Source organism: Sinocyclocheilus anshuiensis, unplaced genomic scaffold (assembly GCF_001515605.1).
Source record: "Sinocyclocheilus anshuiensis isolate Anshui unplaced genomic scaffold, SAMN03320099.WGS_v1.1 scaffold457, whole genome shotgun sequence".
NCBI lineage: Eukaryota > Metazoa > Chordata > Actinopteri > Cypriniformes > Cyprinidae > Sinocyclocheilus > Sinocyclocheilus anshuiensis.
Window position 1 is genome coordinate 1,093,454 of NW_015537939.1, and position 26,407 is coordinate 1,119,860.

General features: G+C 36.5%; 2 protein-coding genes across 4 annotated transcripts in view; one reads left to right on the top strand and one right to left on the bottom strand.

Annotated features, from left to right (window-relative positions):
• LOC107662577 (AT-hook-containing transcription factor-like) overlaps positions 1–10,811 on the top strand; it is a 22,038-nt gene extending 11,227 nt beyond the window's left edge. The window contains exons 8-24 of the mRNA XM_016452644.1: positions 1,532–1,659; positions 1,785–1,844; positions 1,923–2,041; positions 2,254–2,419; positions 2,514–2,686; positions 2,767–2,934; positions 3,842–4,088; positions 4,219–4,319; positions 4,661–4,953; positions 5,548–5,704; positions 6,787–6,936; positions 7,035–7,147; positions 7,302–7,430; positions 7,519–7,614; positions 7,711–7,812; positions 7,934–8,084; positions 9,529–10,811. Of these exons, the coding sequence (XP_016308130.1) occupies positions 1,532–1,659; positions 1,785–1,844; positions 1,923–2,041; positions 2,254–2,419; positions 2,514–2,686; positions 2,767–2,934; positions 3,842–4,088; positions 4,219–4,319; positions 4,661–4,953; positions 5,548–5,704; positions 6,787–6,936; positions 7,035–7,147; positions 7,302–7,430; positions 7,519–7,614; positions 7,711–7,812; positions 7,934–8,084; positions 9,529–9,793 (2,618 nt within the window). The 3' untranslated portion in view covers positions 9,794–10,811. The remainder of the gene's footprint in view (positions 1–1,531; positions 1,660–1,784; positions 1,845–1,922; positions 2,042–2,253; positions 2,420–2,513; positions 2,687–2,766; positions 2,935–3,841; positions 4,089–4,218; positions 4,320–4,660; positions 4,954–5,547; positions 5,705–6,786; positions 6,937–7,034; positions 7,148–7,301; positions 7,431–7,518; positions 7,615–7,710; positions 7,813–7,933; positions 8,085–9,528) is intronic.
• Positions 10,812–11,930: 1,119 nt separating this feature from the next.
• The window catches only part of LOC107661518 (syntaxin-binding protein 1), a 42,406-nt gene continuing 27,929 nt past the window's right edge, over positions 11,931–26,407 (bottom strand). For 2 of the 3 annotated variants that reach the window (XM_016451142.1, XM_016451158.1), the window contains 11 exons: positions 25,703–25,810; positions 25,423–25,483; positions 24,946–25,011; positions 24,760–24,840; positions 21,294–21,432; positions 21,088–21,197; positions 20,891–20,992; positions 19,741–19,826; positions 17,843–17,997; positions 16,078–16,235; positions 12,872–12,956 (listed from right to left, as the gene is read on the bottom strand). In XM_016451142.1, the coding sequence (XP_016306628.1) occupies positions 16,126–16,235; positions 17,843–17,997; positions 19,741–19,826; positions 20,891–20,992; positions 21,088–21,197; positions 21,294–21,432; positions 24,760–24,840; positions 24,946–25,011; positions 25,423–25,483; positions 25,703–25,810 (1,018 nt within the window). In that variant the 3' untranslated portion in view covers positions 12,872–12,956; positions 16,078–16,125. Of the gene's footprint in view, positions 12,957–16,077; positions 16,236–17,842; positions 17,998–19,740; positions 19,827–20,890; positions 20,993–21,087; positions 21,198–21,293; positions 21,433–24,759; positions 24,841–24,945; positions 25,012–25,422; positions 25,484–25,702; positions 25,811–26,407 lie in introns of all 3 variants that reach the window. The other variant, XM_016451151.1, reaches the window with a different exon arrangement.

Genomic DNA, 26,407 nt, shown 5'->3' on the forward strand with positions numbered 1-26,407 from the left:
ATCTGTGGGGTATTTTGAGCTGAAACTTCACAGACACATTCTGGGGACACCGGAGACTTATATTACATATTGTAAAAAGGGGCATAATATGTCTCCTTTAATGTAGCTAATTTTAGGCTATTTCTCTGTTCGGTTTTACATCTCCAGCTGCATTTTCTCTAATGCTCATTAAGTTCTTCCCCCACATGCCCTGGCCATCTGCCTCTGCTTTAACAGGCAAAACAGCTTGAGATAAACAGGGTTCATTCACTTTAATCCCTTATTGAACTACTTGGTTGTAGTTTCTTATTTATGTGGGAATAGGTGTGGGTGATAAATGATAAAACTTTAGAAATGGAAATGGCCTTTCCAATCACTTGAAATCCAGACAGAAATATATAGCATTTATTTTTATGTAGGGCAGTGGTCAACGAGTCAAACACTTCTCATAAATGACAATATTCTCAATATAAATGAGAATATTTATTCTCATAAATGACAATATTAAATGATCATCATCATATATATTAAGTACAGTAGATTTTGGAAAAATAAAAATGTAATAAATAAAACATTTATTTATTTCGCGTACCCCATGTGAAAATTGTAAGCATAGGCTGGTAAAACTGCTAATTGAGATCTGATGATCTGCTTCTAGTATTGATCCTGTAATAATATTGATTGTGTTCGAAAATGGGTGATTTTATTCAAAAGACTCAGAGGTCATGTTGAGGTTGTGTTCAGTATGATTTAGTGTCTTGGAGACTTGTCAAGAGGGGACGGTCATTCGACCTCCATTAGATTTCAGCACACAAAACCCATTACCTCACACCTAAGTCACGAGTGTGTGTGTGTGTGTGTTTGTGTGTGTATATATATATATACTGGAATATATATTCCAGTGTTATTTTTGCAAGCTGTGGACTTTGAATTGGTTTTCTGAGGTTTTATTGACGTCTTTCCACAATTGAAACACTGATTGAGCGATTGCAAGGCATGATACATTTCACTAGGTTGTACTTTTTCTTTCAACATATCTTCTGATGTTTATTCATGTGTATTTTGTGATATTATTTTACATTTACATTGTCATTTAGCAGACGCTTTTATCCAAAGCGACTTACAAATGAGGATAATGGAAGCAATCAAAATCAACAAAAGAGCAATGATATACAAAAACAAATAGATAGAATACAAAAAGATTAGAGAAGCTAGTGTTATTTTTTATTTTTTTATTTTTGAAGAAAACAAGCAGTTAGTAAATGAATAGAGTGCAAGTATAAAAGGGACAAGGTTTTTTTAAAGAATAGAATTAGAATAGAGTGTGTTAAGAGTTAGAGGGAATACTATAAGGAAGAGACGTCTACAAGCAGTCTGTGACATCATATTAAAAAGCATCAAAACCACATTTATGCTTGAATTTGATGCCTTGCATCAAATTTTAAATAAAAATGTAATTTCATAACTGTCTTATAATCTTTTCTAAATGACTTTGCAGTCAAACTGAACAATTTTGTTAAATCATCTCAAAATTGCTTTATTCACGTTGTAGAAAACTGCAGAAAAACACCAACTCGTCCTTCCTCTGTGAACTCGGTCAGCTCGAGGAGGTCTGGATCTCTCACTGCAAACCACCTAACAGAGACTCTGACCAAACAAACTCAAAGATTTCAGCTACAGGTACTTTAAAATAAGCAGTTTTAAATCTAATCAATGATTCATTATATCAAAATTCATATTAACAGGCATTTTATTGTAACAGCAGTGCTGTGAACCCTAAATCTTTTTTTTCTTTGTTTTTTCAGGTTGATGCTTTTGAGGCACTTCTAAAGAATGGGAAGCTCAAGCCCTGTGAACAGATAAAGGTATGCTGATGCTTTTCTAAAAAATTAAATTTTTTAAAGACATGAAGTCAGACTGACTCTGAACTGACTCATCTACAGGGTCTCTCCACACTGGCACAGGGGCAGGAGTCTCTTGAACATGCTTACCTTGATGCACGAGCCCAGTATCAGATGCAGCAGCAGCGAAAAGGCAGGCATGTCACCTTTGACCCAGACAGGTAGACTCTTTTTATGTGCATGTATAAATACACTACCATTCCAAAATTATTTGAAATTAATACGTTTAAGTGACAATAAAGACATTTATAATGTCACAAAATTGTTGTATTTTGTTGCTGATGCAAATATTGACAAAGCTGTTTCCTGTGCACTTCCTGTGCTGCTGGTTTGTAGTACTTCTATTCATACTGTGTGTTTGTGTGTGACACAGGGACCTAGAAGGTCAGATCTTCAGGTCAGGGATGCGATTGGAGGAGCTGAAGGAGTGGCTGGAGCAAGCAGAACAGAACAAACCCATTTCTGAACCTACTTTAAACCCTCTGCCTCCTTCAGATGTGCTCTGTGTGTCCATGCTGGAGACCGAACCTCTGCCTGAGGTGCCTCAGACTTAACCTCCAAACCTCACTAACCTTTGACCTCACAGATCTAAAGAACAGAAGTGTACTGATTTCCCCCTTCCTTCTTTCTCAGAGCCCACTGTCTGCTGTCCATCCTGAGGCTTGTGTTGGTGTGGAGGTTAGTTCAGTTAGCGGAGAGAGTGATGCAGACGGAGAGGAGGAAGAAGAGATCCTCCCATTTCTTCTTCATCCCCTCCATGTCAAACACCAGCGAGTGGAGAGAGACTTCAGTAAGCTCATGGACTGGTGAGTGACCGTTGACCAGCATATGTAAGAACAAACAGCTTTACATGTCAAGCTCAATCTCTTGGTGTTTTTATACCCAGCTATCAGAGTTTTAAAGAGCTGCCTGGGATGCTGGACCCAACTGTGACTTTAAAGAGCCATGACTTGCTGGATTTTGGAGACTCTGCTTCTCTTGGGAATACAAGTGTAACGGACAGACAACAACACAGGATTTTTAATGAGAAAAAGACGACGACATCTGCTCAGCAGTGAGTCATGAGCCTATTTTACATCAGCTTTACAAATTTTTAGTTTAGTAAATGGTTGGCAACTTAAGGCAGTAAAGAATAGGATGAGTGAACATTAGGTATGTTAGCAATATGTCAGAGAAGTGAGGAATATTATATGTTTGTGAGTGCCTAATCTTCTCCAGTAATCTGTGAACAATTATTTCATTATTTAATCATCACTGTGATTGGGCCATACTAACAAACCTTGAGAGAAATGACACTTATCATAGATAAGAATGATTGTACCTTACTAGAGACAACATCTTGGCTGATAAGCCCTGCTCGTTTATTATTGTTAATATAGTATTGTAGTATTTATTTCCATTTTTTTTATTTATTTTTTTATTTTAGTATTAACAATTTTTAGTCATAAAATAAGTTATATATTTTTTTTTTTCTTATTTATTTTATTATCAAATTTTTTATTCAGTGTTTTTTGTTTTGTTTTGTTTTTTCAGGTTTAGAGTAGTTATTTTCAGTTTCAAGTAATTTTAGGACCATCTTAAACTAAACAAAATGTATATATGTTCCTTTGGCAACTAACTGAAATAAATAAAGCAAAATATTTTTTTCTGTTTTATTTTAGTTGACATTTATTTTATTATTATTATTTTATTTAAGTGAACGCATCAGTTTTAGTTTATAACACTGTTTAGAAACTCCTCTTCGTATTAACATTCTACCAGCTTATTCTAATTCTGTGATAGAAAGTTAGTTGTCACAGACATCATAATGATATTTCTATGTTTGTGATCTAAACATTAGCTATATGTTGTTATTAGGTTTAATAAGGTAATTGAGGGTGCCAGCAGTTCAGTCCACTCCACCATTATCAACACCTGGCTGTTTGCGCTCTCATTCATCTCTCCATTCTCTCTTTCTTTAGGCAGGCAGCAGCAGATTGTGTCCCTCCCTCCGGCCCATTTGTCAGGTCACAGGTGTGTGACTCTATGGAAACTCACCTAGAGGCTCTTTGCCACTCCTCGGTGTTGCCAGGGCAACCGGGCAGGGGAAGGAAAACAGCAGGAAACAGGAAAACTCAAAGCAGTAGCCTGACCAGCCTGGCAGAGAGCACAGAACCCAGAACTATGGGTTTAAAAGCAAAGGCTAAGACTGTCAGAGCATCCCCTCTGGTCAGTGACTGCTTTATTTGTGATGAACAACACTATATATCATATCTAAAGGTTTATTTCTTTATGTGCATGAATAATAGTTTTAATATTATTTTAGTAGAGTTCTTACTTGTATTTTTTAACACTGTAGGATTGGGTTAAGTCTCCAGAGACAGACAGTGGCTTTATGGGCTCTGAGAGTCAGCTCACTCCTCCAGTACACAGTCCTCTCCAGCTGAGGGCAGTGGCGAGGTATGAAGCACCTTCACTGTATAAAGCACTTCGAATTAGATCTTGTGACCCATAATTAAATAAGAAACCACTGAAATCTAATGTGTTAGAGGTGCTTCTGCTCATACTTGGGGTTAGGGACTCATCCTGCACTATTTGTGCCTGATACCTCAAATCTTACGGCTCATTGAGGAGAGATGTGCTTTACGTATGAAACTTACAATTTTCCACCTGATAATAAAATGGGAGACAAGATCAACAAAAACCATACATTTTTCAGAAAATATAAAAATCTGTTTGTCTTTGCTGTCTTAGGGAATTTATACACCTTTATATTTTCCTCTTTTTGATGTCTTCTCCAGTTCCATCGGGCCGCCTAGCCCGCGTGCGAACACAGAAAGACCAGAGTCTGCTCCTCCTGCTAGACAGCCTTTTGCCATCTCCCCCACTCAATCACAACCCTCTACAAATACCCAAGAAGAACACCTCACTAAGTCTGAAGGATGCACGGGTCCTGTGAGGAGGAGAAGAGGGGAGGAAATGTGTTCTTCTTCCAGCCTTACTCCCTCATTATCCCCCATTCATTGGCCCAATAGCACCCTCCTGCCCTGGCCGAGCAGCCTGACCAGCCAATCAGAGCATGGGAGTGATCAGGGTGGGTTTAGGTTTGACATTTCAAATGAAAAAACGTGTATATATATATATATATATATATATTAAAAAAAACAACAATAATAACTGGTAAAACCTTACAATAAGATTCCATTTGTAATCAGTAGTCAATGCAATCATGAGTATCTTGAACTAACTGAATAATACTTTCACATGCTTTACAGCATTTATTAACCTAATGTTAATTTCTTAATATACGATACTAAAAAAAATTAACATTTCAGGCTTGATAAATTAACATAATTTATTTTTAATCTAAATGAACAATCAACAATAGTATATAAATTAACATGAACCTAAAATAATAAATAGAATGAATAATAAAAATAATACATAAAATTGGAAATATATCAACATTAGTTAATAATTTAGTTTTTTTTTAATTAATCCAGGTTGAGTGGCTACTTGCCATAAAAATAGCCAAGGAAGCTGGCATGGCAATAAAACACCAACCAACCATAAAAATATCTTGTCTTGAATAATGCGGATGTTTGAACCCATCATTAATACTGGTCCTGAATTTCTCTTGTCATCCTTTTTCTCTCTCTGCATCCTGCTTATACTCTTCTTTCCTCAGTCCGTTTCTTATCAGGGGATGAGAAATCACAGGATGGCCAGTACCCACAACCAGCCAATCAGCAGCTCCGCTCTCACAGAAGCCCTTCCCTCCATGTGCCTTATCACCACGGTGACCACCTCAAAGCTCAAAGTTCCGTTCAGCTAACAAATCAGCAGTGAGTTTCCAAAAGGCTGACATGACCACTGCAGCACAAACAAGCAAAGATTTATGGCTGCTCTTTTGAGCCAGGGCTTTACTGTAAAGGAGTTCTGGGAAAAACTCCAGTGGTATTAAGTGGTCTCTATGAAATCATTTTCAGTTCCAATCAGTTCCATCTGGATAATTAGATTTATTTTTCATTCTTTCCTTTCTGTGATTCAGCAGGAGTTTGTCTGTCAAATAGACTAGCTGAAGAGTGCGCTGTTATGTATTCAGCTCCGCATCAAGAGACCAGCATTAATCACCATTAGCTATTAATAAAACGGTAACCCTCTGTGTGTATTTGATGATTAAAATATTCACCTACCCACATCCACACACCCAGCACTTCTAGCAGTGCCTGTAACGCTCTTTTTGGTCCACACTGGAATGGTTATTTCTAAACCCTGTTTTGATCCTAACTCTAACAGAGAAGCAAAACATGACTTGGGACTTTTGAAGAGGACTCAGCTTGCTAAGTTGCTAGCTCGCTCTGTGTTTTTCACGCTCAAAATTATTCCATTTTTAAATAAATAAAAAATGTAATTTATTTCTGTGTTGACAAATCTGAATTTTTTCCAGCCTTTACTCCAGTCTTCTGAGTCACATGATCTTTCTGAAATCATTCTAAAAAGCCTATTTTGCTGCTTAAGAAACATTTCTGATTATTATTAATGTTGAGAACAGTAGAGCAGATTAATATTTTGGTGGAAACCGTGATATACTTTTTTCAGGATTCTTTGACTTACAGAAAGTTCAAAAAGAGCATGTATTTAAAAAATACATTTTATAACATTATCTGTTATAAAATATCTTTACTGTCACTTGATCAATTCAATGTTTAAAAAAAAAATTGTAGTGTACCCATAAACCCACACTTAAAATACCCTGTTGTTTTTCCTTTGTTGCAACACCTGATGTATAAACAACTAATCGCATGAAAAAGCCAGAACTGACTTCCAGATAGACATTTTAAAAAAATCGGATTTTAATTACATCCATTTTGTTCTTTCTTCAGATTCCAAAAAATGCCTTTTATATGCTGTTTATGTGTTTCAGAGAGGCTCTTCGATCTCTACAGCAAGAAGTGAACCGACTGAAAGAGAGACTAGAGGGAAATCTGAGACTCTCCGAACCTACCAGTCCTGTCAGAGTACCCACTTCTGCCATAGAAGATACCAGGGATCAGGCTTCCCCACAGACCACAACGTACCGGAAATCTATGATCTTAGACTGTCCAAAATGATGCGTGTTACCTAAAACTTTTAATTCATAAAAGTGATTTTATTATGTTCCTTATTTATTAGGTCTTCAGACAGGAGAAGGCAGCAGAAAGAGAGAGGGAGGAATGGAGAACAAGAGAGAGGAAACTCGCCAAGATCCGCATCTTTACCTCGACATCGGCCTCAAACTGATCCGAGTACATTTAGCTCCATGTTAATCTTTCGAAGTTACAGTAGAATACATAAGGATACAAACAGATTTTCTTAACGGTCCTAAATGACACTTGGATGCAATATTGGTTATTTGAATCTGTAATTACTTTTTCACCATGTGTCTTATTAACCCTTTAGCGACTAATTCTGAGCTTGTCCAATCTGAGCCACGACCATCAACTTTAAGACATGTCCTGATGTCCCCTATGACGTCACGAGGAAGAGGACAAACCAGAGGATTTGGACGTCACAAAGAGGACAGTACATGTAAGAAAAGACCTCATAATTCAACATAAATGACCAGTTTTCGTATGATGATCATGAACACATTGTGGTCATTTTAATTAAACATCAGCAGGCAGAGCCGACAATAGAGATGAAACCGAATCAAGCCGAGGACCAGAACCTGCCTGCTCACATTGCATGTCAGACCGCACTGGTTCCTTGACACGTAAGCATCTTACCTCCATCATGATAATTGGGTTTAAAATTTACTGAGCTTACATTTCATAAATTATCCTCCTGTCCTTTACACTATTAATTAAAGGTCTAGTGAGGAGTAGGAGCTCTCCACATCTCTCACAGCCTTCCTGTAGCCATTGCCCATTGTGTGGTGCATTACAAGCCAATAAAAGAGCCTCTCAACCAGGTTTGACATCATTATCTACAAACTTTTTTTTTACAGTGTGTCCTGAAAATGTAAAATATTCACCTAATACAACTTTTATCACCAAGAATCATGCTGGCCCCTTATATGAGTGTTTATTTAGCCAATCAGGAGCCAGTCTCCACCCCCAGAGGGAGTCGGCCAATGAGATCCTCCTTACAGAGGGACAGAGGAGGTGTGAATGTGGCTCCTCCCCCCACAGTTCTGGGAGGTGTTCCAGTTGGCCCATATGTGCCCGCCTATCCTTCAACTCTGTGAGTACCTCGGGATAAAGTGGCCATTAGATTAATTTACTTGCTTCTTCCTCTCCAGCTGCTTTGATCAATTAATCAGGCTCTAAAAATGTATGAGAACAATTTTCACTGTCGATGAGTTTTGCAGGCTTGATTAAAACTCGTCTGAGACCGCTGTGGAAGTCTGGGATTCAAAATCTAATTTGACCATGGAGGGAAACAAAGTTTTAGGATTTCAAAAATGCAAAACAAAAAACATTGTGATGTAAAATGAAGAAATAATTAGAAGATGAGCTATTTCTAGGTGACAAATTAAAATAAAATATCAGATTCGTCAGATTTCAAATAATTCTGATTCATGATCCAAATTATTCTGAAATTCAAGCTTTGAATTAATTTTTCACTTGTGTTGATAATATACTATGGAAGCCAGTTTCCACCACTGAATAAAAAAAGGTAATTGCGACTTTTTATCTCACAATTCTGACTTTTTTTCTCATAATTGCGTGATACAAACTCGCAGTTGTGAGTTAAAAAGTCATAATTGTGAGATATAAACTTGCAATTCTGAGAAATAAAGTCAGAATTGCGTGATATAAACTCACAATTCTGACTTTTTTCTCAGAATTGCGAGTTTATATCTCGCAATTCTGACTTTTTTTCTCGCAATTGCGAGTTATAAAGTCAGAATTGTGAGATGTAAACTTGCAATTCTGAGAACATATTAGCCCCCCCCCCCCTAAAAATTGGACTATAACTCGCAATTGCGAGTTTTTATCTCACAATTCTGAGGAAAAAAAAATCAGAATTGCGAGATATAAACTCGCAATTGCGAGAAAAAAAGTCAGAATTGTGAGTTTTTATCTCGCAGTTGTGACTTTATATCTCGCAATTCTGACTTTATAACTCGCAATTGTGAGTTTATATCATGCAATTCTGAGAAAAAAAGTCAGAATTGTGAGATAAAAAGTCGCAATAACTTTTTTTTTTTTTTTATTCCGTGGTGGAAACGGGCTTCCATAATATACAGTAATTTGTTGATGGAATGAAGTTTCTAGAATAAAAAAGTAAAGCATAAGTATTTTCTACAGTGGCCTCAGACATTTGAACCCTACTGTATATTATTATTTTTTAATAACATTTTTATTTAATAATTTATTTTTATTCAATTTAATAATAGCACTTATTTGAAATGGAAAATTTTTGTAATTTTTTTTTTTTACTATCACTATACTGTCTTGCTGAATAAAAGTTAATTTCTTTAAAAAAAAAAAGTCTTACCCTGATCTTTTGAACGGTAGTATAAATATATATTTCTATAATATTTATATTACATAATACTATTCATATAATTATTATATATTTCTTTCATTTTTTTTAACAATTAGTTTTAAGTAACATACAACTAACTCCTCTGGTGTCACTGTCCACATCAGAATGAGCATTCTGTGTCCTTTTCCCACAGTTACTTCTCCGGTCCTGTGACGTCACAGGCCTACTCACAACCCTTTAACATCTCAGTCAGTCCTGTCAGAGATGAGAGGCCAGGGGTCAGAGGTCATCGCAGACGATCGGTCTCTTTGGACCATCAGCAGCACACTCTAGACAGCTCTCTGACCCGTGCCATCACGTCAGCTAAAAACATGAGACAGGTCTCGCATCGCATGGCTCACTCTCTGGCCTCAGGACTGCACAGCAGTAGCTTCCTCACCTCATCCTGCACCTACTGACATCAGCGTTTACATCTGTTCATTTAGCAGACGCTTTTATCCAAAGCGACATTTATTCATTTTTATTCGTTTACAAAAACAACTGTTTTTCTCGTAGTGGTGTGACTGATGCAGACATGCAGCGCTGCACTGGAAAATGATGGAAAATGTGAGATGTCTCAGGTGTGCTGTAGCTACTGTTAGAGCTGATAGCTGCATTATGGCAGCTTAAACATTCCAAGTTTGTACATACAGTGACCCCTAAAAATATTAGGCCAATCTTAGGCCACACTTAAAGATGTATGCATTTTAGGTTTAAAAAACCATAAATATACTGTTCAAAATGGAGTTTACATTAGAACATGTTTATAGCTGTGATGAAATACACTATGCTAGGGCACCTGTGTGAATTTGAGGACTTCATATATCCACTAAAAGCATTTGTTTTGGAGAGTCAGTTGTCTGTTTTTTGTTACATAATGCCAAGACATTAATGCATGTTTAAGTGTGGTTTAAATGTCCAAATACTTTTGGGTCCACTGTAGTGCATCTTTTTCTGGAAAATCCAAATAATGTAACAGATTTATATTTACTTTCACAGTGTGAAGGTGAACCGGTTTTCTTTATAAATCTGTCAGTGACAGGTTTTTAAATCTTAATTTTTTTCTAATAGGGAGAAAATGGGTATAGTGCCACTCTAGAGTTTTTATTTATATTACCATACTTTTGTACTGTATTTGTTTACCTAGAATTTCCAAACAGCATAACCTTTTTAATGTAAAGGCATGTGTGACATGGTTTTCTACCCCACAGTCAAAAAAAGCAGTTTGATTGAGTGGAGTATATAGAGTCCTAGAAGAGTCTGTAGCAGCATTGAGGTCAGTGTGAAAAGACCAGCATGCATTTCACCTTGTGGAAACAAAAACGGAATAGTTATTAGTGTAAGTTTTTATAGGTTATGCAATATTGATTATTTTGGGCATCACCTAGTTAGGCAAATTTAATGAATTATAATGTTTCTGTCATGTGTTTTGTATTTATTGAGCTGTACTTTTATACTATATTTACTACTATAAATGTTTCTATGATATTTGACAAGGTGTGTGATGTTGCCATATTTCCTTATAGCTATTTCACCAAGATTCATTTTTCTCAAGATAAAGGACTGGACCTTCTCTTGACCTTCCTGTAGCTGCAAATCTGTGTTGAGAGCCAGCTAGTATATCACGTAGTCAGAAACCAGTGATCAAGGTTAGTGGCTAATCAAACAGTCCACAACAATATTAATTTGATATAACAGGGTTCCTATGCACGATCATGGAAAAGCTGCAAATAACAGGCAGCCATTTCCTGGTCTGGAATTATTAAATATGTATTTAATCATCTGCATAATATTAAAAAAACTGATCAATTCAAACTGGTTTGGAACCCTGTTATAAATCATGCATTACCATACAAATCAATGTAATTTTGTTCATACAAGAAAAAAGGAGACCATTGCAGTCCAGAGGAAATCATGTACAGAGCACGAAAATGTACTGATTGCATATTTGTAATGGAAGCCAATTTATTAGACAGCCTTAGTACATCGGTACACATGAAGTATACTTAAGTTTGTGCTTCAACACTCGCAAACATAGAATCCCAGTAAGATCAACAGGTTTAGGACGGACTACGTTCTTATTTATTGATATTCTCTGAAAAATAAATTGAATAGAAATCAATCCAGTCGACACAGATATACAACAGCAAACCCAAATTAAGGAAATAATTTAAAAGAGAGAGAACCATAGAAGCATTTGCATCACAGAAAACGCGTAGTGCAATATACAACCTTTCTGCCAGAACAGAGTAAAGAGGAAACTGAAACCGAAACATTAAAAAGGGGTGTTGCGTTTCGATTGCAAAGTCATTCACCAGTGGAAGATATAACATTGCACCAGAAAGAAACTATCAGACGGACAAATGAAAGATAGATATTACCTATTTTTTCCCAGTTTATCACTACAGCTACAGCTAATACGTCACGAATACAGTGGCTTCACATTGGCAAAGGAAAGTTTTACTACTTCACAGTCAGAAATTTTCACCAGTCAACAGTGAGACGAAAAAACAGTAACATATGGCATACAACAACACGCTACTCAGTGCATGTCCCAGTTAAACATTGTTTACTAACCAATGATAAGACTTAATCGGACGAGATACAATACTGAAATACAACTGGCCCTTTTTTTGAATTCCTTAAACATCTGCAAGCAACGGCCTTCTTCACACTAAATCATGAGGTCTCTGTAGAAGGAGACGTGAAAAGGAGATGGAGTAAATGCTCCCGGAATCGCGACTGAAGGAGGGGTGACGTCCGCTATCTATGTACAGTGTCTCTTTCACTTTTACAGATTGAGGCTTTGATCTGTTACTCCTTTGGCCTCCTTCCTCTTCATCACTGGAGTCCCAGAAGATGCTCATTGTTTCATTTTTACAGAACATGTTTTTTATATAATTTTTTGCATTTTTCCAGCATTTTAAAACATGTCAAAAGGGCCACATAGTAGCATCCATGGCATGCACATCTAAAATGAGACAACAATTAAACCCAAGCATCTAAACTGGGTGGCAGTTTAGCCTTCAGTGTAGGAAGTGATATGCATCATTTTGCCTCACTGGTCTATTTGCATACAAACCAGTCCCTCCCCCAACCACTTTTAAACCATTAAAAAAAAACACAAAGTTAAATAAGGAACAAACGCAAAAAGTGATCTACCATTTACGCATTCTAGCAGGTTCCATGACATACAATATTACATTTGGTACTTTCAGATTTTTAAATGGCAAAACGAAAACTCAGTTTGACAGTCTAATCATTTGCATCCATTGTAAAACAGAAGAATACTTGCAATGATTCTTTTATTTCAACATTAAATATATATAAATTTATAGAATATTCTTTTTAACTTGTCACCAATCATCTATTTTTTTTTTCTTTTTCTCTCAAGCAAGATGCATACACAGTTTATATAGGAGCGGGTGCGACATGGCGACGGATGAAGGGAGGGAGAGGGTAACTGGGTGATGGGGTTGGGGGGAAGGAAGTTGTGATTTTAGCTTGTCTGCTCCTCGTCGGGTTTGTTCATGGCCTTGAGGGCGTCCAGAAGCGGGGTGGGGCCGGTGATATGGGTCGAACCTGCGTAGATGAGCACCGAGGAGAGAAACAAAGAGAAAACTCATTAAATTTATACATATACTGAGATTAACTATAAAATGTGTTTTCAGCTGTGTATCTATCTATAATATTATAGAAAATATATAATACTATTAATGGTAATGAATATATACATATATATATATATATATATATATATATATATATATATACACACACATTATATACACATTACTGTTCGAAAGTCAAGTGTCAGAAAGATTTTTTTAAATTATTTAAAAAAAAATGTATTCAGCAAGGACACATTAAATTGATAAAGTGAGAGTAAAGACATTTATAATGTTACAAATTTAAAGGTTTAAATTGTCTTTAAAAATTTGTATTTATTTAAGAATACTGAAAAATATATATTTATATCATAGTGTCCACAAAAATATTAAGCTGCACAACCTTTTTCCAACTGTGATAATAATCAGAAATGTTACTTGCACATGCAAATCAGCATATTCGAATGATTTCTGAAGGATCGTGTGACACTGAAGACTGGAGTAATAAATTAGGCTTTGCCATCACAGGAATAAATTACATTTTAAAATATATTAAAATAGAAAACCATTATTTAAAATAGTAATATTTCACAATATTACGGTTTTTAATTTAGTTTTAATCAATAAATCCAGCCCTGGTGAGCATAAGGTACTTTCAAAAACATAAAAGAATCTTACCAACCCTTTTGAATGGTATAGTATATGCACATAATATTGATTTATCGAGATTTTGTTTTGAATCTAAAAATGTTAAAATCGCAAAATAAGGAAATATTTAAATTTGATTAGATATTTAGCTGAAGACACAATTCTAACACATCACAAATACTGTACATTCAAACTATCTAAAAACATTTGTGCCACAGGGTCATCTAAAAAATAAAAACATGGGTATGCACTGAAATATTTTCAGATTTTTGGTGCCCTATGGAACAAATGCCTATTTTAGCAAAGCTGCATGTTCCCACTACTTGTAATGCAATAAAAAGATCAAGTGATTAAAAAACGCTTGATAATGAGTGTCACATTCACTTAACAACCAGTGAGGGTTGCCTACAGAAAGAGGCAAATGAATCTTACATAGCTGAACGAGTATAACTGAATGTGTAGTTACATGCTCAGCTTTGAACATACACCTAAATTGCCTAGTTCTGACCACAGCTGAAATAATCTTCTGGGCCAAGTAAATGCAAACACGCAGTTTTGCTAATCGCTAATCGCTAATCAGATTCACAATGTGATTTGTAGCTCTTCAACTAGATGAGCGGGTCTAAACTAAAGATCCATGAAAACAAACCATATTATTGTTCAATAATTGCTGGAACAGTCAAGAAGTGTTTCATGTTGCAGTATGGGTTAAGACTGGCATACTGCATATGGTGTGATCATTTACGAACACGAAAAACCAACAGAAAAAGGGGAAATCAAAAGGGATATAGCTTTAGCAGCCTGACATTTGAGTGATGGATACTTGATAGGGTTAAGCAATGATCGTTCTTGTACAATGGTTTAGTCAGTAAAGGTTTTTGAAAGGACACTTTGTATTACAGGACCTCATTTGTGTGCATTTGTTGGCTTATAAATGTTATCTACTCTGTGTAATGCTTTGGAGAAGCTCGTAGCTGGGTTAAAGGAATATTCCGGGTTCAATACAAGTTCACCTCTATCAACAGCATCTATGATTACCACAGAAAACAATTTGACTCGTCCATTTGCTTGTCAAAACCTTGACAAAATTATGCTGTAATGCTCTTTCAATTGAAGTCTATGGGGCAAGGTATTCCAAAGGGTTTAAAAGACTAAAATAAGGAAATAGAATATTGTATATAAGCTTACACAGACAAGGTATACATATGTTTAAGTCTTATGATTGTACTTTCAGAACTGTGCGTACTGTATTTGATTATTATTACAATGTAATGCCCTATAGACTTCTATTTTAAGAGCATTACTGCAAACGCGAGTTTAGCAAGTTCTTCCAAATGAGTTAAAATGATTTCCTGTGGTAATTAAGAGCATGTCATAAACTTGTATTTAACCCAGAACATTCCTTTAAGAGCAAAGACAACTAATAGTATGTTTTAAATTCATAATATTTAATGTAACCACAAGCATGCACAGGAATTGCAGTGTTGTAATATAAAGTGTTGCTAAGCTTGTTCAAAACATCCTCTATTTTTAAGTACCAGTCATTAACCACAAATTGCATTGATAGATTACCTTGAGCTGTTTAATAGTATAGTAAGTTATTTTTAATGCAAAAAACAGCACCTGAGGCATAACATGAAGGTTTCTGAAAAATTACATAGGCAGGGCCCAAACTAGTTAGTTTCAAAATGTTAGTGTTGAGGAAAAGCGTTAGTGCTAAAGCATATCTGAAGAACACAGCTACATTTCAAGTTTTGGCATCTGCAGAAGAATTATAAAGAAGGAAAAGAGCCAGTCGCTGTCTGGCGGAAGTCATTTTAACATATATTCTTTGCAGACGGCCACTTGGTCATGTAGACGTGATGTGAGGTAGTTTGAGGAACTAGATTCAAAACAAAAACAAATTATCCTGCAATTGGCATCAATGACCTCTCCAGAGGTGGAAAAAACAAAGTTAATATGAGTGATTGTCTTGGATTGTTATTCAGAAATAATCGGAATATGGTGAGGCTTAAGGGTAGATTAAATCTGCTGGAAAATGAAGCTTTAAAAATTAATGATATTTGGGAGGGCAAATGGAGGAAGCCCTTCCTCGTTGGAAGAGGAGACTCCATTGAATTAAAAGGCGCATAGTGAGGAGAATGCAGTTTAATCCACCCAACAAAGGATGGGGTCAACAGGGATGGGGTCAGGACTACTGCATCTGTCACTCAAAAAAAGGCTCCGCCCACTGCAGTTCTGAATGAAGCATTCAGCAGATCAATATTGGCTGGTCCCAGTAGAAGGCGGAGCCTGAGTGAGACTTGCAGATCTGAGGCAGGAGCCGGACACCCATCCCTGAGGCGTGGTGGCGTAGTAAAACGGTAGAGTGTGGTAACAGGAGCAAGAAAAGAAAGCCCTTGTGCTGTGGGGGTTCAGAAAGGGTTTCTTTGTTCGGCTGCCTTTACTTTGTCAGAGTGTGATTTCTCTCTCCCACCCTTCCCTCTTTCTCTCTCTCACTCGTCTGAGGGGTCAGGGTCCTCAAAGGACACCCTAGTGGATTCTCGGAAGTCGGGGTGCCGCAGGTCCATTAGAAATTTGGTTGGGGTGAGCGTGTGAGTAGAACCTGCGGAGGAACAAAGGTGGCTTCACGCTCAGAATGAATCTCACACCGCACCTCACGTTCTTTCACCACCGTTAATCTTTATGGGGACAAAAGAGGGTTAAATACCATTTCCACCATCTGTAGGTCTTGATGTTTCAGAAATATCAACCTAGAACCCTGACAAAAAATGATTTTTGGAAGATCTGGGTGGACGTATCAGTGATGGAAGACTCAATAAATGTTAGGCCTCTTTCAATCAACTAAAAATACTAATTCCACAAATGTTGATCATTAGAAGTACAGCCAGTTGTCCCATGGAGGTCCTTCAGATGCATTGTCCATCTCTAATAGACCTCATGCTTGGACAAAATTGTGCAAGTCGCCCAATTCCACCAATTAGAAATTCAGCGTTAATGTAAAATCTTCAATGCTCAAATTTCTTCTGGAAAACAACAGACTGATACCGTACTTTAAAATTCTCTTCTAAAGGGCCGTTCACACTGATGGTAATTTGCAGTTACCAAAAGTCAATAATTTTAATGAGAACTCCCAATAGTTTACCCAAAAATGAAAAATTGCTCACCCTCAGGCCATTTAAGATGTATATTTGGAGACATTTATCATTGCATCACTTGCTCACCAATGGATCCTCTGCAGTGAATGGGTGCCGTCAGAATGAGAGTCCAAACAGCTGATAAAAGCATCACAATCTTCAAGACATTTTGAAAATGTCTTAATGGATTTGTTTCTTACAAACATGCAGCTTTTCACTTCATAAGACATTAATTGATTGACTGGAGTGGTGTGTATTACTTGTGGATTGTGATGTTTTTATCAGCTGATTGTAATCTCATTCTGACGGCACCCATTCACTGCAGAGGATCCATTGGTGAGCAAGTGATGTAATGCCAAATTTCTACAAAAATCTGCTTCGATGAAGAAACAAACTCATCTACATCTTAGAAGATCTCAGGGTGAGTAAATTCCCAGCAAACATTCATTTTTGGATGAACTATTCCTGGAAGAGAGAAGAAATTACTAAAAACATTCGACCCCATTGATTTTCATTATAAAAAAACAAGATTTTTTTTTTCAAAATATCCTCTTTTGCACTCCACAGGAAAAAAAAGACACTGGGAAAATAATTATTTTTGGTTTCTACAAATCTGTTCTGATGAAGAAACACTTTTGGACGGCCTGAGGATAAGTACATTTTAAGCAAATTTTCATTTTTGGGTCAACCATTTCTTTAAGAGCCGTGTGAACACCTACTCGTTTTGGCTGCCATAGGGCTTAAAAGTAAGTTTAAAAGACAATTCTAAACAAGTGCAGATCTTAAACATAAACCTTATCACATGCACACAAGACACACACAAAGAAGAACTTACGAACATAGACTTATGAACACATCAGAGGCTCACGACTGCAATTTAAAAGCAGTTAAAACATGACAGGCACAAAATACCGTACAAGACAAGAGCACAGGAAAAATATACAAGACTTTGCCAGTCTGATTACACATACGACAAAAACACATGTATAGTTAAATATAAAGATATCAATCTAAAGCTTTAAAGGGTGGTTGCTTAATTTATAGTGACTTTTAGCAGTACCCTCTGCAGACTCACCAACGATGGCCTCCCATTTGCCATTAGCCTGTGAGACCTCATAGGCACAGCGCATCTCGCTAAAGGACGCGCCCCCAATAATGAAGACCATGATGCGAGGGCCCGTACGGTACTCTCCAGGGGTTTTGTTCTTGTGCCAGTGGCCATATCGGGCACTGCCATGGAAAGAACACATGAATGCATGTCAACTCCAAGGTACAGTTTATTTTTCAAACCAGTCATTTGAAGGTATTTGTTAGAGACTGCACTGTTTTACTCAATATCTTTCCTCACTTGGCAACTGAAGACTAGACACTACAGGCAAAAACATAGATTTTTTTCATAATTTACTCTGGTAGCCATTGACTTCCATAGTATGGAAAAAAAATACTATGGAAATCAATTGCTACCAGGCAGCTACCAACATTATTCAAAATATCTTCTTTTGTGTTCAACAGAAGAAAGAAATTCATACAGGTTTGGAACAACTTGAGTGTGAATAAATAATGGCAGAATTTTCATTTTTGGATGAACTTTCCCTTTAAGGAACGACAGAGTTATTTGCAAGCATAATGAGAGGGGAAAGCGGCGTAAACACTGGTGATCTCGAGTCTAATCAATAGCTACGCAATGGGACCCATCAGATCCCAGTTCTCCCTCTGTGGGAGTCAGGGTTGTCCTGCTTTGCCTCTGCTACTGTTTACAAGAGCTGTGCTGGTTTGTTTGTCCTGAAAGCAGAACAGTGCGGCGGGATCATTACTGCTGACCCTGAGGAAATATCCCAGTTTCCACCGCTTCTGAAAGAGACTTAGTGTTCACCCCCACCTCACATCGCACCACCCACCAATCGAGGTATTGATCTCAATGTTCTCCCCTCCCCTCGGTGCACAAATGATTATTGATCCAAGCTGCTTCTATCTTTTGAATTGTGCAATACAAAAATGCATGTATACACCTGTGTATTGGGGTTTTAGTGTGTGTGTGTGTGTGTTAGAGTTGCCTTTGAAATTCTAATAAATTTGAATTTAAGGAAGTGTATTGGATATTTAAAGGAAATAAAATAACTGCTGTGTAGTTTTTATTCATTTCAAATTATTTAATTTTCTTGGTTTTAAAATTGATAACAAAATAATAAAAAGGTTATACTTTACAGTAGGGTCCCATTAGTTAGTGCATTAACTAACAATAAGCAATACATTTGTTACAGAATTTATTCATCTTTGTTAAGGTTAGTTAATAAAAATACAACTGTCAGTTAAATAATATTAACAGTTTAATTATGTATAAGTAAATGTTGAAATTAACATTTAACTAAGATTAATAAATGCATTAGTATTATTTTTATTGTTAGTCTGATATCTAATGTTGTTATCTAATGTTGAACCTTATTGTACAACAACAAAATTAAGATATAACTATGTTTGGCTGATTAACAAATTTTCAAATGGAATTATCTATAAACATCATAAACAATATATACATCATATAAGGTAATACCAGAAACATTAGATGATTAAATATGTATAATGTATTTTTATTATTTTACTATAGTTTTTTATCATATATTTTTAATTATTATAAAATGCCAAATATTATACATTTGTATTTTATTTAGGTATCTGTCAATAAAAAAAAATATTTTTTTGTTTTTTAAACTTATTTTATGAAACATGGTAAAAGAACCCAGAATGCTCTAATATATCTCTAATTCATTAAGTCTTCAAAATAGAGCCAAGCAACAAAGCACCTGAAAATAATTTCTTGCTCATTTTATTCATAATTTGCTTAACTTTTTTTGCAGTTTAGTAAATTCCTCTTCCTGTCATTCCATTTGAACATCCTGTAGGAGTGGCCAATTCAAATTCCTCATTATTTGAAAGGGAGCCTAAAAATCAGAATCGGTGAGTGAGTGTGTGTACCTGACTGCAGAAGTGCTGAAGGAAGAGGACGAGCGTGTTGAGATGTACGGATAATGTTTGGTGTCCAGCTTGTCATCGATAACATCCTGCAACAACATTCACAAGCAAAGTAAGACCACACATTTACACACAGTTAGGCCCAATCCCAATTCTATTTTATACCCCTTCCCCTTCCCCTACCCCTCCACCTACCCCTTCCCCTTGTCCCTTGAAACAGAGTGTCAAGGGGTAGGGGTGAAAATATTCCCCTAAGAATTGGGACACCACTACTATACCGTCACACGTCATCATACGTCGTCTAGCTCCTACAATACACACACCTATACTGGTGTGCTGGTGTGTGCATTAGAGCCTTTAATTACCGTTCTATATTAATGCGCTGCTTACTGACACACACACACACATATCAGAGATCGCGCAGCTCACACATCAGGGGCAAAGATACCTGTCAACGCTGCCCCACGATTTTTATTAATAACAGTTTAAATACTGAATCGCTACATTATATTTTCCAGCAGCAAGAGGATAAAATCGCTGTTTTTGAAGTAAACTCACTCTAAAAAGAGAAACGCGCATACACGCAACTTTCATCTCTCTCTCTCGCTCTCAAATTGGCAATATTTGAGAAAAGGGTTTAGCGATTTATAATTATTGGGGGGACTAGCCCCCCTCAATGTCTACGTTGGTTATCGCCCTGATCAGACATGAAAATATGTTGTGGCACTATCGTGCAGTCTGTAATATGACGTTAGCAAACTTTAGCGATTTTTTGCAAACATTTCTTTGAATAACATGACCGTAAATACGAACTCACGATTGAAAGTAACATAAAACAAATGATTACTTTTCGTTATTAATGCCAAAAAATGCTTACATTTATGTGTCTTTTTGTTTGCTCGGGCAGCCATGTTGCCGCTGAAGCCGGTTTACGCTGAGATAATTCATACCCATTAGTTTGAAGTGTGGTCCCGAAAAATCTTAGTTTGAAGGGCTCTCTGGCCCTTACCCCTACCCCTCCAACCAAAAGAGAATCGAGACACCCCTACACTTCACGTGAACGCGCAAAACGGAGGGGTAGGGGAAAGGGGAAGGGCTAAGGGGTAGAATTGGGATTGGGCCTTACTGTCAAATTCTATAAATCAGCACTGACCTCCATGATGTCCTTGATGAGTGGGGTCCAGCGAGAAAGCTGGTAGGTCTGCTCGCTCACACGCTCCTTACGATCGAGCTTCTTGCCTCTGCGGAGAGTAGACTGCAGCATACAGAAACAAAATGGCAGGTCAGAGAAACCGCTTTAACAGCCACGGAAACGTAATCATTGCTTAGGACGCAAATCAGACAGCGTACATCCGTGATGATTGGGACACCCAGATGAGCCATATTGGTGATGATCTCACTGTCCTCAGGAGGGATCTGGGCATGTTGAATCAGCTTGTTAAGGTTCTCCTCCGTGATCCCTGTTTTCCAACACAGGAACACACGTTACAAAATGGCTGATCAGGGCAGTGAGAAACAAACTGAGGTATAAAATGGCTGCCAAAAGGCTCTCTTACCATTCTTGAGGAAAATGTAGAGCAGGATGATGCGGATCTTGTCGTAGGTGCTGACGTTGGCGTCCAGCAAGATTGGCACGATGGCCCTCATGGGGTCTTTAATCTTTTCGCCCTCTGCGTCTGTTCCCATAGCGAGATCCTGCCGGGTGACAGAGCACACGTCATAAATTATGCTTGGCACACTGGAAGCAATAAAACCTAAAATTATATGATGCTTTCAGAAACCATGGTTTGTCCATTATCATAGTTAGATTAATTTAATCAGTGGTGGATCCTGGTAAAGGTGATATAGACAAGTTTGTAGTGTTCTTGGCACACAGCTTTTAGACACGCACTCCATACTCGATCGCTCATTTTGGCAGTTTCATTGCACCTGTTCTCTGCTCTGCTCACCCCCTCATTGAAAATAAATCGTGTCCTAGTGGGTAACTTTTCCGAGCAGCTCCTGTGTTATACTTCCCTCCCCACCACCTCTTACTTTGGTTGCTTTCAGCCTACACCATAGAAACAGAATGAACAGCCCATGAAAATTTGATTTTTTATCTACTAGAAGCCAAAAATGGAGGAGGGATGGATGACTATAACACTGTTTAGTCCTATTACAGTCAAATTAATTAATCAAATCAGAAAAAAAATTTTTAAAATACTTTATGCCAACAATTAACAATATTATGTGTGTGATAGATAGATAGATAGATAGATAGATAGATAGATAGACAGACCATTATATTTGAAAGGGTGATTAATCAGCTTAAGTTTTGCCATTTTATACTTTATATAAATATGTTTGGCTGATTAACAAAAGTATTAGCTCCTCTTTTTGTAATAATGCATGTGGATAATGTACATTTTCTGTTTTCATATTTATATGTATATGTAAGAATTTTTATTAAATATTATTTACCAAAACTTTTTTCATTCGCAATTATTAAATCTTTTTGATTTATTAGGGGTTTAACGATACACGTATTCGTATTGAACCGTCCGGTACGAGGCTTTCCGTTCGGTACGCATTACAAACCGAAACGATTCCTTGGTCTATTACATTTGAAAAATAAAAGAGCTTAAAGTGTGTGAAATATAATGTTCTCAGTGCCACTGCGCTCAACAAGGCAGCCCAAACGACGTAATGGGCAACGTGCTGTCTGCCCAGTGGCCCCGCGATAACCTCCCCTTGCTGGGGTGAGTCGAAAGACAATGGTCTTGTATGACGATAGCCAGAGATATTGTCAAAAACATCAATTATTTTCAATATTAAGAGTATTTGGCATTTCCAAATAATGTAGGCCTGTTACATTCTTATTTTTATTAGGCCTATTATTATTAAGTTACTTTTATTATTAAATTAAAATTACAATTAATTTGCTCCTCATTATTACCGCATAACTGACACGCTGCGAGGATAACGAAAGATTAGGCTAATCACTCCTCAATTAAAATTTTTTATTTTTTTTTACAGGTCATTATACAATGAATTATAGGCCTATAATTAAAATATTAACAATGCAGTCATCAATAAAATCAATGAAATATAAAGCTTTAGCCTATTTCAAGCACCGACTTTAAAAAAGTTTCTCATTTTTTTCACTATGTTCGGGCCACAAGAGAAATATTAAGGGAATAAATTAAAACAGCTATATACCGTTATCAGCTTATGTTGAAGTAAATTTGTCTCTCGTTGTCTTTGAGATAATATGCGGCATCAGACGCCGAAAGCTCCATCATTCCTTTTTTACGTTCACTTTCTGCATAGTGAATTGACTGAGATTAAGACGTTTGCGCAAAGTTTGCATGTTGCTTATGTGATATCCATTGGCTTGCCTTCGTGGTTTAAAAATGGTTATATCCAACATTGCTACTTATGCCGAGTTCACACTGCACGATTTTAGCCCGATTTTTCACTCGCCGACAGGTTCAATTAAGTATCGAAAACATACCGAACCGTGACACCACCGTCTCGTATCGAACCAAACCGTGAATTTTGTGAACCGTTAAACCCCATTTATATATTAGGGATGCACCGAAATGAAAATTCTGGGCCGACACCGAAAAATCTGGATGCACGTGGCCGAAAACCGAAACTGCTTTGTAATTATTATTTATTATTTTATTAAACAATACAAAGTAATTTTGTAAGACTTTTTAATTTAACTAAATTTTAATGATACTGAATTTAAAAAACACAACATACTTTTTACTGAAAGTAACAATAAAATTGAACAGAATTTATATTAATATTAGTTACACATTACAATAAGGTTCATTAGTTAACATTAGTTAACTACTTTAGTTAACATGAACGAATAAACAATACTTCAGCATTTATTAATCTTAGTTAATGTTAATTTCAACATTTACAAATGCATTACCATAGTAATGCATAGAATTAACATGAACTAACAGTGAACAACTGTATTCTCATTAACTAACATTCGGAAAGACGAATAAATACTGTAATAAATGTATTGTTCATGTTAGTTAATAGGCTACAAACCCGATTCCAAAAAAGTTGGGATACAGTGTCCCAACTTTTTTGGAATCGGGTTTGTACATTAACTAACACTAACTAATGGAACCTTATTGTAAAGAGTTACCTTAATATTAAATATCAATATATTTTTATTCAGCTCCATGCAACAGAATCAGATATAACATTTTTAAACTACACTAAACAAAATTATAAATGCAACACTTTTGTTTTTGCCCCCATTTTTCATGAGCTGAACTCAAAGATATAAGACTTCTTCTATGTACACAAAAGGCCAACAAAGTGTTGCGTTTATAATTTTGTTCAGTGTAATTATCCAAATAATGTATAATCCTACAAAGCTATTATTAGCAGAGCATGTGAGCAAAACGTCACGAGAGAGTAGCATCATTTTACCAGCGTTGCCATATGTTACAGCACAGTAGCGCTATAGCAGATAGGAACAAATATACTACAAAGAAATATCCTGTCGGCGCATTATTTGAGCCTTTGCTTTTCCGGTAAGTATGAGTGGTACACGAGCGGAACGCACATTCATAGAGCGGAATATTAAGCAGAGCGTCACACCGTGCAGTAACAAGGAGAGTGAAACCTGCGCACTGAACATGGCTGGGCGGTGTGGCGCGCCATATATATTATATTTTTTTTTTGGCTCGTTATTTCGCCCGTCTTTCTCTTTCGGCCGAAAACCGAAAATGCTATTTTCGTCTGATAATGTTCGGTGGCTGAAAATTCGGTGCATCCCTTATATATATTAGAATTTTAAGGCAAATATTTTTAAAACTTTTTTAGCACTAGTTTTGAATAGAATAAATATTGTATTGTACCAAAAATTTTAATTAACCTCATATTATAAATAATAATATCACATTTTGTGAATGTCAAAATCATTGTGTTTAAGATAATTAATGAAACTTTGGTGAATATGCAACAATTTTTCTCTCAAATTTAGCAGTAATGTCTGTGGTGAAATTGTACCTGCTCTACACGGCATAGCTTGTCCACGGTTCCCTGGTAGTGCTTCATGCAGTCCTCGGCCAGCTGCAGATGGGTCGAGTACTAAAGGGGCAGAGATTTTAAGGGTCAGTGAGGTAAATATTGGAACTGAAATTCCTGTGAGGAGTCTCTTGTTTGGCTGATTGCACATGTGTTTTGACCTCTCACCTTGCTGAGCTCTTTCTGGTACTGCGGCATCTTCTTCAGCATTTGAGACAGGTCCCTCATGGTGGTCTGGAAGAAACACAGGACTTTCTCAGAAAGGAAAGCAAAACAGAGGTCAGACGCTGCCTCAAGACATGTCTCAGATCCAGTAGGCCACATTAGGGACAGATATGGCGTAATATAAAAGCTGTTATGGTTTGTGAGACTATACACTATTGCATATAGTATAGTACGTCACAGTAGAAATGTGTGTGTTTATGTGTGTTGGCTTGTGCGGTGTCAGTAAGTCAATCAACACTAATCCTGCTGTTGCATCAGTATGCTTTCACATGAGTCAGCCATCACGGTTTGGATTCGGCTGCCAGCGCAATCTCATCTGCCAGGCTATCCTCCTTCGCCCACACTACACTATTCTCTCTGTTCTACTCCTCATTTATTCTCTCCTCCAGGCCCTTCCCCCTCAGCCGGACTCCAGTGTACCTTCTCCCCAGTATTCATCCGTTTACTAGCAGAAAACTCCTTCAGGGAGCGCGTCACCTCCCTGTGAGCAAGGGAAATGAGAAAGGGATGTCACCATTTACAGACAGAGAATATTACAGGAAAACCAGAGCTGAAAAGGATAGTTCAACTTCAGTTGCTGGTCCCCATTGACTTCCATAGTATGAAAAATAAAAATAAAAACACACTATGCAAGTCAATGGGAACCAGCAATTGAAGGTAAACTATCCCTTTAAGGCCAAAAATGTAAGGTTTTACTCACTGTGAGACCTCAGCAATATGTTTGTGCCGTAGTGCCACCCAGAGGTCATCGTCTTCATGCAGTAGCACTTCCTTCTCGCGGGAGTCTCCCATCCCACTGGTATCATACCTACCAGATACAAATCAAACAAATGTTTATATTATATTATATATAACTGTCCTTGGTCAATTAATGAAAGTATTTGTTAATGATCCCTTTGTAATAATTCATATGCATAATGCACATTTTCTGTTTTTAAATATTTTAAATATTATGTGTATTTTAATTGTTATTTAATATTTTATTATATGATAATATATTTATAATATAATATGTAATAATATAATTATTTAACTTAATAAATATTATTTAAAAATAAATATTTATACATTTTAAATAGTTGACATATATGTATTTTTATATTATTGTATTATATGATATTATATTTATATAAAACGATACCATTTAATAATTTTATATAATAAATATTATTTAAAAATAAGTTTAAACAATCCTTGGTCAATCCTTGTTCAGACGAAAGTATTTGTTAATAATGATCCTTTTGAAATGCATATGCATAATGCAGAATTCAGTTTTTAAATATTTTAAATATCATATGTATTTTAACTATTATTTTATGATATTATATTCTATTTACAGTCGTGGTCAGAATTATTGGCACCCTTGGTAAATATGATCAAAGAAGGCTGTGAAAATAAATCTGCA